Consider the following 11,671-nt stretch of genomic DNA (forward strand, 5'->3'; position numbering starts at 1 on the left):
AATCATTAAATCAAATTTTACTCGTAAACAACAGGTGTAGTAGACTAACGATGAAATGTTTACTTTAATGAGCCCTTCGCATACCATGAGGGGGGGGAAACGTAGGAAAATCTCAAATGTTTGTGGTTCTTAATCTGCTTACGGGTAATTGGTGTCTCATTCCAAACTACAGTATGTGGGATTGGCCTTAATCAAATAGGAGCAGCAGCTGAGCACGAGTCTGGTTCCAGAATTGTTTGCCAATTTATGGTCCTTGTCATAAACCCTGCACTATCAGATCTGGGATCAGGCTAGGTGAGTGTACGGAAGACACACCTGAAGGCATGGAATTCACCTCGCTGTCATGGAAACGCCAAGTAATGACATCTTACAAATGTATTCCTGGTACCAGGTACAGATAGGGCTCTAGGTGTGCCTGAGCAGCTGACATTTCGCCCTCATACGAGAAAAGTGTCCTTTCAGATTGGTAGCGTTTTGTTTATTAATACATTTTTATTTAACTTTTCAGTCTCTTTTCTCTACTGTTCTGTAAAAGTATTGCTCATCAAACTAGATAATTTCACTGCACCTATCCTGTTGCTGATGGACAAGCAGAAGCTACCGGTGCATAGCAGTAGTATGACTAGTGAAACTTTTTCAGTTGTATGTTGTCTCTCAGTCAGGGATAGGGACAGGTCAGGGACAGTGACAGGGACGGGTCAGGGACAGGGACGGGTCAAGGACAGGGACAGGGACAGGGACAGGGACAGGTCAGGGACAGGGACGGGTCAGGGACAGGGACGGGTCAGGGACAGGAACGGGTCAGGGACGGGTCAGGGACAGTGACAGGGATGGGTCAGGGACAGGAACGGGTCAGGGACAGGGACAGGGACAGGGACAGGGACGGGTCAGGGACAGGAACGGGTCAGGGACGGGTCAGGAACAGAGACAGGGACAGGGATGGGTCAGGGACAGGGACGGGTCAGGGACAGGGACGGGTCAGGGACAGGGACAGGGACGGGTCAGGGACGGGTCAGGGACAGGGACGGGTCAGGGACAGGGACGGGTCAGGGACAGGGACTGGTCAGGGACAGGGACGGGTCAGGGACAGGGACGGGTCAGGGACAGGGACTGGTCAGGGACAGGGACAGGTCAGGGACAGGGACGGGTCAGGGACAGGGACGGGTCAGGGACAGGTCAGGGACGGGTCAGGGACAGGGACGGGTCAGGGACAGGTCAGGGACGGGTTAGGGACAGGGACGGGTCAGGGACAGGGACAGGGACAGGGACGGGTCAGGGACAGGGACGGGTCAGGGACAGGGACAGGGACGGGTCAGGGACAGGTCAGGGACAGAGACGGGTTAGGGACGGGTCAGGGACGGGGACATGGACGGGTCAGGGACAGGTCAGGGACAGGAACAGTAAACAGTAGTTACATTGTTAACAACAGCATAGCCAACAGAACAATCTCCAATCACACATAAACAGTAGTTCAATTGTTACAACAGCATCGCTGACAGTTAGCTAGCTTCAGTAGCTAACTCGTTAGCTGGTTGACATCATCTACATCCATTGTGATCATCTGTGTGCGTTTATCCAGGCCAAAGACCCTAGAACCACTTTCCTTCCACTCATTTTGTCAATTGATTATGTTGTTTGTTTACATTCATCTGCTATCGAGAATGTGCTTGTTTTGTTTTAGGATAGGCCCTTGGAAATATTGTATGATTATTCTGCTTCTACACATTTATAAATCCTTAGCTTGTAACAGAGGTTTTCAACCAGCTTGTTTGTTATGTGCAACACAGCTTGTTGAGGCAATGTTTTTTACCCGGGGAGTGGTAGGCGGTATTTTCACCTGTAATTATGAGTTCTGTAAAGGTGTAGGTTCGGGTATTGCTCCTATAAAGATCATCAAGGACATCAACCACCCGAGCCACTGCCTGTTCACCCCGCTATCATCCAGAAGGCGAGGTCAGTACAGGTGCATCAAAGCTGGGACCGAGAGACTGAAAAACAGCTTCTATCTCAAGGCCATCAATCAGACTGTTAAACAGCCACCACTAACATTGAGTGGCTGCTGCCAACACACTGACACTGACTCAACTCCAGCCACTTTAATAATGGGAATTGATGGGAAATGAGGTAAATATATCACTAGCCACTTTAAACAATGCTACCTTATATAATGTTACTTACCCTACATTATTCATCTCATATGCATACGTATATACTGTACTCTATATCATCGACTGTATCCTTATGTAATACATGTATCACTAGCCACTTTAACTATGCCACTTTGTTTACATACTCATCTCATATGTATATACTGTACTCGATACCATCTACTGTATCTTGCCTATGCTGCTCTGCACCATCACTCATTCATATATCGTTATGTACATATTCTTTATCCCCTTACACTGTGTACAAGACAGTAGTTTTGGAATTGTTAGTTAGATTACTTGTTGGTTATTACTGCATTGTCGGAACTAGAAGCACAAGCATTTCGCTACACTCGCATTAACATCTGCTAACCATGTGTATGTGACAAATAAAATTTGATTTGATATCAGAACTCTAGCAGAACGTTGTTGCCTCGCGTTACTCCCTGAAAAATACATTACTAGAAAACTAGAAAAAAAAGCAGCAAAATTACTGTTTGTCCCTCTTGAGACGCTGTAACACTTTTTATTATTATTTTATTTAAATTTTACCCCTTTTTCTCCCCAATTTCATGCTATCCAATTGTTGTAGTAGCTACTATCTTGTCTCATCGCTACAACTCCCGTACGGGCTCGGGAGAGACGAAGGTTGAAAGTCATGCGTCCTCCGATACACAACCAACCAAGCCGCTGCTTCTTTAACACAGCGCACATCCAACCCGGAAGTCAGCCGCACCAATGTGTCGGAGGAAACACCATGCACCTGGCAACCTTGACTAGCTCGCACTGTGCCCGGCCAGCCACATGAACCCTGGTGCGCGATGAGACAAGGAGATCCCTACTGGCCAAGCCCTCCCTAACCCGGGCGACGCTAGGCCAATTGTGCGTCGCCCCACGGACCTCCCGGTCGCGGCCGGTTACGACAGAGCCTGGGCGCGAACCCAGGGACTCTGATGGCACAGCTGGAGCTGCAGTACAGCGCCCTTAACCACTGTGAAAATCACTACAATAAATGTGCTTTAACCGTTTTCTTGGCTATGCTATCTAGCTACTTCCCTCTCTTTACTACAGGACAGCAGCTACTTCCCTCTACAGCAGGACAGCAGCTACTTCCCTCTACTGCAGGACAGCAGCTACTTCCCTCTCTTTACTGCAGGACAGCAGCTACTTCCCTCTCTTTACTGCAGGACAGCAGCTACTTCCCTCTACTGCAGGACAGCAGCTACTTCCCTCTCTTTACTGTAGGACAGCAGCTACTTCCCTCTCTTTACTGTAGGACAGCAGCTACTTCCCTCTCTTTACTGCAGGACAGCAGCTACTTCCCTCTATTTACTGCAGGACAGCAGCTACTTCCCTCTCTTTACTGCAGGACAGCAGCTACTTCCCTCTCTTTACTGTAGGACAGCAGCTACTTCCCTCTCTTTACTGCAGGACAGCAGCTACTTCCCTCTCTTTAATGCAGGACAGCAGCTACTTCCCTCTCTTTACTGTAGGACAGCAGCTACCTCCCTCTCTTTACTGCAGGACAGCAGCTACTTCCCTCTCTTTACTGCAGGACAGCAGCTACTTCCCTCTCTTTACTGTAGGACAGCAGCTACTTCCCTCTCTTTACTGCAGGACAGCAGCTACTTCCCTCTCTTTACTACAGGACGGCAGCTACTTCCCTCTCTTTACTGCAGGACAGCAGCTACCTCCCTTTCTTTACTGTAGGACAGCAGCTACTTCCCTCTCTTTACTGCAGGACAGCAGATACTTCCGTCTCTTTACTGCAGGACAGCAGCTACTTCCCTCTCTTTACTGCAGGACAGCAGCTACTTCCCTCTCTTTACTGCAGGACAGCAGTCGGCAAAGCGGGATTCCTGTGTTGTTGTGTTGCCGGCGTACAGCCCACACTCTCCCCCCTGAGCAGTAGACTGTGTCACATGACATCCAGATGGTTACTGTCAATATTAAAATTGATTTATTGTGTAGGAGGCTGCTATCCTACTCTAAAATAAATCCAAGTGGGATGGAACAAATTGGCCACGTTAGCTGCTGCCGGCGACGTGATACAGCTGCCTGGTGGGAAGCAACTGCTGCTCGGTGGGAAACAACTGCTACTCGGTGGGAAGCAACTGCTACTCGGTGGAAAGCAACTGATACTCGGTGGGAAGCAACTGATACTCGGTGGGAAGCAACTGCTGCCTGGTGGGAAGCAACTGATACTCGGTGGGAAGCAACTGCTGCTCGGTGGGAAGCAACTGATACTTGGTGGGAAGCAACTGCTGCTCGGTGGGAAGCAACTCAGGTTGGCGACCATCTCGATACATCACCGTTGTACTGGTCTTTACCACCGGCTTGTCCTTCTGTAGCTAACTGGCATTCCACAGTAACGCCCAGATAGTGACCAATACTACGAGTTAATTCTCCCTTCGCCCATTGAAACAAACATCACTTTCTTTTACAAGTTTTAACTAGACATGCTGCTGTTGTTGCTGACTAGCCACACTCGACTCTTAGCTGCGCAACATGCGTCATCATAGCCTCTCCCATCACAAAGGAAAGCGATGAAAAGCGGAGTGGGCGGGAACCGTTGGGGCGCTGTGAACGTGAGGCGGATAAAAAGTTCAGGCATTCCCGAATTTTAGCGGGTGGTTCCCAAAACTCCCATGAACAACTGCAACCCATGGCTGGCGAGTTGCTTTAGCAAAGATGGCTGACAAAAATACTAGGATGGAAGCAAATGTAAGTAATTATATTCTTCAAAAAGAATCATGCAAAAACATTTACAGTTAAGAGGACTATGTTAGTTAATCTAGAGACAAACGATTATCCATACCGACAAACAAAAATCTCCATTTAGCAAGTCTTGATTTTTATTAATAATTTTTATTTTTTAAGTATTATTTACCTGTAAATAAATGTATAAAACAGAGAATGGATTAAACTATTTATCCCATTTAATTACCAGACATTCATACAAACTTGCAAGTTACTGCTGAACAGTGTGCATAATACGGCAGTCGTGTCTGTTCTGTAGTGAGATAATCTATGCGGGTATAGGATGGCTGTGATGAGCCACAGTGATGAGTCACAGCGATGAGTCACAGCGATGAGTCACAGCGATGAGTCACAGCGATGAGTCACAGCGATGAGTCACAGCGATGAGTCACAGCGATGAGTCACAGCGATGAGTCACAGCGATGAGTCACAGCGATGAGTCACAGCGATGAGTCACAGCGATGAGTCACAGCGATGAGTCACAGCGATGAGTCACAGTGCCTATTGCCTGATTCTAGGCCAGATTACGTTTTTGGATTGATTTAAAAGTTATGATTTTATTTATATTAATAAGCATTTCGTTGTTTTCAAAAAGTGCTACCGTATCAGCTTGACCTATTTCTACCATTCCAGTGTTTAATTGCCATATTGTAATGACTTCGCCACCATGGCCTATTTATTGCCTTAACCCCCTTATCTGACCTTATTTTCACTCACTGTATATAGACTTTGTTTTCTTTTTTTTTCTACTGTGTTATTGACTGTATGTTTTGTTCCATGTGTAACTCTGTGTCGTTGTCTGTGTCGAACTGCTATGCTTTGTCTTGGCCAGGTCGCAGTTATAAATGAGAACTTGTTCTCAGCTAGCTTACCTGGTTAAATAAAGGTGAAATAAAAAATTGAAACATTTCCCACCGTGGACTCCGCTAATTATTAAACTCTCGAGGCCCAATGAGTTGGTAACTTTGCATTAGACCTCTGTAATTCACACATATGGTCTTTGCACTTTGTCTTTCTGCTATTTTTGTGTCCAGTCTTTTCCATTTCCTCCTGCAACCCCCCCCCCCCCCCCCCCCCCCCCCATTCATTGTAATCTGTCTCAGTCTAAAGGAAATATCCTCCAGTTGGATTTGGAATCAGATCAATACATCTGTTCATGTGATGAATTAGCAGGCCTATTGTAGTCACTCCAACATTCCATTAGGTCTGTAGAGCCAAACATAAAAAATAACAAAAAACATCCATGGGTGTCTTTCTTTAATAAAATAATTAATAATATAAACTATTTTAATAATATAAACTATTTTAGTAATATAAACTATTTTAATAATATAAACTATTATATATTTAATTCAAAATACACATTTTCAATCACACATTTTGGGGTGTTGGTGACTGGTGACAGTTGTAATGACTGTGGTGACAGTTGTGGCAGGATATGTTTTTTGTTTGTTTGATATGATGTCATTGTATTCATAGAGCATCAGACTTGTTTCATATTTAGTCGGTGTTTCTCAGTCTCTCGTCCCTCCCCCCAAAAAAACAGCCTTTACGAAATAAAGAAAGTTCTTTAATGTAGGCCACAGACATGGCCGGCTCTAGCCTTTTTGCAGGCCCTAAAGCGAGAATTGGTTACCCCTCCCCCCCTTTGACAGCACAGAGAAACATTTACATTTTAAAAATGAATTTCCTGCAATTGTACACATTTTGCCGTGGGCCGGAGATACATTTTTAGCAATTGTATGACACATTTCCTGCAATTCTACCCATTTTGCCATGGTGTGGAATCAAATTAAATATTGTTTGTCACATGCTATATAAACAACAGGTGTGGACTAACAGTGAAATGCTGACGGGTCCTTTCCCAACAATGCAGACATAAAGACAATAGAAACATTTCGATTTTTTTAAAGTTTTAAAGCAAAATTCCGTAAATTCTGAACATTGTGCCATGACTTACAGTATGCCGTGTTCATGATATCGGAGTGACTAACAAAATCATTAGGGGCCCCCTGGAGGTTGGGAACGTGCCCTGCATGCCTGATCTGTATTCGGCCATGATTACTACAACTCTAGCTAGAATAATTGGCTAGACTAATTTACAAACCCTATAAATTGTAGCTGACATGGGCTAATTGAGTGACTGTCAGTGACTGACATAACAAGAGAAAACATTTGCTGATACTTGTTGAGACCCAGACTTTTCCCTCACGGGCTGGGGACCTAAGTGACTGCTTACGTCGCAAACGCCTGGAACCGGCCCTGGCCACATGTAATTGTCCAGTATAATCACCACTAACAAATACTTGTGAATATAGACCCACTAAACTTAGCCACATCTGGTTTGACCGGGCGCATGCGCGCTTGCAATAAGGATCGTTTTAGTGGGAGTGTGCCTTTGTGTGTCCTACAGGGAGGTTTTATGAAATGGGATAATGTATTGACTCAACAGGAAACAGACTTCGGTTTAGAGTAGTACATCGTCAGAGGACATGAACAAAACACTAGTCGGTGATATAAACGCAGAGAGGCTACTTGATTGTGCTGTAGAAGTTTTGACATGTTTCCGGCAGTGCGGCTCGTTTTCAGCATACCCTCTTCTGTTTATGTGCTAGAATAAGAAGAAGTGTGATTTCGTTTGATAAATTTGCCTTGCGGGCTACAAAGGACACTGTTGAATTTGACAATGAAGGAGAAAACACCTGGTCGCGCTAAAAGCCGCTGGACTTCAACAGCAGCAACAGCTGGAATAGTTCTGCTGAGTTTGTTTGCATGGTCTTGTCACGCAGAAGAAGCGTCTTGTCACGGAGCTTATGACTTGTACTTTGTTCTAGATAGGTAAGTAGAATTTATTTTGCAACATTGATTTCACTGAAGTACCTGTTACGTTCAGCGATTGAAACAATGACAATGTAGCTACAATGTAACAATTTAACAACAACAATGTCAAATGTAGCTACAATGTAACAACAACAGTGTCAAATGTAGCTACAATGTAACAACAACAGTGTCAAATGTAGCTACAATGTAACAACAACAGTGTCAAATGTAGCTACAATGTAACAACAACAGTGTCAAATGTAGCTACAATGTAACAATGTAACAACAACGGTGTCAAATGTAGCTACAATGTAACAATGTAACAACAACAGTGTCAAATGTAGCTACATTGTAACAATGTAACAACAACAGTGTCAAATGTAGCTACAATGTAACAGCATTGAAGCAATGTCACATTTAGCCTAGAAATGTACACAGTCACATTACATTGATTTGTCTTATGGTTCAAATCACTCATGCTTGGTCCGGTTCAGCAGATGAAAGGTTAAATTGGTTAGTTCCCGGTTTAGAATGCCGGTGTAAATATTAGTTAACATGCAGACCAGACCCATACACATTTGGCCCCCTAAAGTTATCTGAGAAAAATAAAATACAAAATTATATTTTTTGTAGTTGTTGTCATTTTTTGTTCTTGAACACAGAACACTGTAAAACCATCAGGAAACGAGTCTACTCATATACAGAGGCGTATGATTGTATCCCAATGTACTCAAGGTTTGACATGATTCTGTTGTTCTCAAAATTCTACATCTGTTTGTGGATTCTTGCGGTAAATTTGCAGTGTACAAAAAAAACAATCTCACCAGGTCTGAATGTAATTGGGGACCCCTGCCATAGGCCTACTGAAAGTTCTGTTTAGATCTGCTAACCATGATACATTGTAAAGATAACATGAAGCAACTGAGACAAAGCTTTTGTGCTCTTAAACCTCACCCTCACTTTAACCCCAATCCTTTGTCTGCCGCAAATACCACTTGTAACATAAGGAGAGCTCTTTCCAGTTGAAAAAAAGTTTATACAAAAGTTGAAGTTCGGTGATGCATACCATACTGTCTCAGGAAGCAAACGGACTTGATACAACACATGTTTTTACTTAAAAACACATTTTGGACTTCATTATTCTTCTCTCTCTCAACTTGGCTCAATGCCGTATTTCTGCAAGCCTGTTGCATCTCGGCACCTCCCTCCAGTTTCAAACCCTCTGTCAACTACTCCACCCTGTTCTCAATTATAAAATGACAGGATGATGTAGAGATTGTAGCCTACCGTTGAAACAATTGATAAACTAAAAGGGATTTTTGAGAGCTGCGTGGGCCCAAAAGCAGCTCTTTCAGAAAGTATTCCTACCCTCTGACTTACTCCACATTTTGTTGTGTTACAGCCTGAATTCAAAATGTATTTAATATTTTTTTCCTCACTCATCTACACACAATATTCCATAATGACAATGTGAAAACAATGTGTTTTAGACATTTTTGTAAATTTATGGAAAATGATATACAGAAATGGCACATTTACATAAGTATTCACACCCCTGAGTCAGTCACCTTTGTCAGTGATTACAGCTGTGAGTCTTTCTGGGTAAGTCTCTAAGAGTGATTACAGCTGTGAGTCTTTCTGGGTAAGTCTCTGAGAGTGATTACAGCTGTGAGTCTTTCTGGGTAAGTCTCTGAGAGTGATTACGGCTGTGAGTCTTTCTGGGTAAGTCTCTGAGAGTGATTACAGCTGTGAGTCTTTCTGGGTAAGTCTCTGAGAGTGATTACAGCTGTGAGTCTTTCTGGGTAAGTCTCTAAGAGTGATTACAGCTGTGAGTTTCTGGGTAAGTCTCTGAGAGTGATTACAGCTGTGAGTCTTTCTGGGTAAGTCTCTGAGAGTGATTACAGCTGTGAGTCTTTCTGGGTAAGTCTCTAAGAGTGATTACAGCTGTGAGTCTTTCTGGGTAAGTCCCTGAGAGTGATTACAGCTGTGAGTCTTTCTGGGTAAGTCTCTAAGAGTGATTACAGCTGTGAGTCTTTCTGGGTAAGTCCCTGAGAGTGATTACAGCTGTGAGTCTTTCTGGGTAAGTCTCTAAGAGTGATTACAGCTGTGAGTCTTTCTGGGTAAGTCTCTGAGAGCTTTGTACACATTGATTGTACAATATTTACACATTATTACTTTTAAAAATCTTCAATATCTGTCAAGTTGGTTGTTGATCGTTGCTAGACAACCATTTTCAGGTCTTACTATAGGTTTTCAAGTAGATTAAAGTCAAAACTGTAACCAGGCCACTCAGGAACATTCAATGTCATCTTGGTAAGCAACTCCAGTGTAGATTTGACCTTGCATTTTAGGTTGTCATGCTGAACGGTGGATTTGTGTCCCAGTGTCTGTTGGAAAGCAGACTGAACCAGGTTGTCCTTTAGGATTTTTCCTGTGCTTAGCTCTATTCTAGTTTATTTTTATCCTAAAAAACTTCATAGTCCTTGTCGATGACAAACATACCCATAACATGATGCAGCCACCACCAATGTTCCCTCAAATGTTTTTTCGCCATCGAGCAAATTGCAGGTCTGCTGAGTGCAAACTTGAACGTTGTGAAAATTCTGTGCAACTTCCAGCTCGGGTTTACTGTGAACACTGAGGCTGTACCCGCTTTAAGTTATGGTTATGACAGTGGCCAAGTCGTCTACTGTGGCTACTTGATCATAATGTAGGCCTACCTGAGTGGCCTACCATCAGAAACTATGGAGAAAATGCATCCCATAACATTTTAACATGGGGAAATAGCTGTTCTATCATTCAGACTACAGTAGCAGCCAATGTGTGGTGTTCAATAGTAGGCCCATATTAGGCTTCAGTCCCCCCTATCTGAGATATCTACTGCAGCCATCATCCTCCACATGCAACATCCGTTTTGTCTCATCCTCCACATGCAACACCCGTTCGGCCAGTCACATTCTGTTAAAGGTCCCCAAAGCACACACATCTCTGGGTCGCTCAGTCTGTTCAGTTCGCTGCAGCTAGCGACTGGAACGAGCTGCAACAAACACTCAAACTGGACAGTTTTATCTCAATCTCTTCATTCAAAGACTCCATCATGGACGCTCTTACTGACAGTTGTGGCTGCATTGCATGATGTATTGTTGTCTCTACCTTCTTGCCCTTTGTGCTGTTGTCTGTGTCCAATAATGTTTGTACCATGTTTAGTGCTGCTACCATGTTGTGTTGCTACCATGTTGTTGTCATGTTGTGTTGCTACCATGTTGTTGTCATGTTGCGTTGCTACCATGTTGTTGTCATGTTGTGTTGCTACCATGTTGTTGTCATGTTGTGTTGCTACCATGTTGTTGTCATGTTGCGTTGCTACCATGTTGTTGTTATGTTGTGTTGCTACCATGTTGTTGTCATGTTGTGTTGCTACCATGTTGTTGTCATGTTGTGTTGCTACCATGTTGTTGTCATGTTGTGTTGCTACCATCTTGTTGTTATGTTGTGTTGCCACCATGTTGTTGTCATGTTGTGTTTCTACCATGTTGTTGTCATGTTGTGTTGCTACCATGTTGTTGTCATGTTGTGTTGCTACCATCTTGTTGTTATGTTGTGTTGCCACCATGTTGTTGTCATGTTGTGTTTCTACCATGTTGTTGTCATGTTGTGTTGCTACCATGTTGTTGTCATGTTGTGTTGCTACCATGTTGTTGTCATGTTGTGTTGTTGTCATGTTGTTGTTATGTTGTGTTGCTACCATGTTGTTGTCATGTTGTGTTGCTACCATGTTGTTGTCATGTTGTCTTGCTACCATGTTGTTTTCATGTTGTGATGCTACCATGTTGTTGCCATGTTGTGTTGCTACCATGTTGTTGTCATGTTGTGTTGCTACCATGTTGTTGTCATGTTGTGCTGCTGCCATGTTGTGTTGCTACCAAGTTGTTGTCATGTTGTGT

General features: G+C 43.7%; 1 protein-coding gene across 1 annotated transcript; it reads left to right on the forward strand.

Annotated features, from left to right (window-relative positions):
- Nucleotides 1-830: 830 nt before the first annotated feature.
- On the forward strand, nt 831-1,322 carry LOC139396912 (uncharacterized; the record flags this gene model as incomplete). Its single annotated transcript, XM_071143842.1, has 1 exon — nt 831-1,322. A coding segment is annotated over exon 1 (492 nt), but the record flags the coding sequence as incomplete, so codon positions are not given.
- Between the last annotated feature and the right edge of the window lie 10,349 nt (nt 1,323-11,671).

Source organism: Oncorhynchus clarkii, unplaced genomic scaffold (genome assembly GCF_045791955.1).
Source record: "Oncorhynchus clarkii lewisi isolate Uvic-CL-2024 unplaced genomic scaffold, UVic_Ocla_1.0 unplaced_contig_4609_pilon_pilon, whole genome shotgun sequence".
NCBI lineage: Eukaryota > Metazoa > Chordata > Actinopteri > Salmoniformes > Salmonidae > Oncorhynchus > Oncorhynchus clarkii.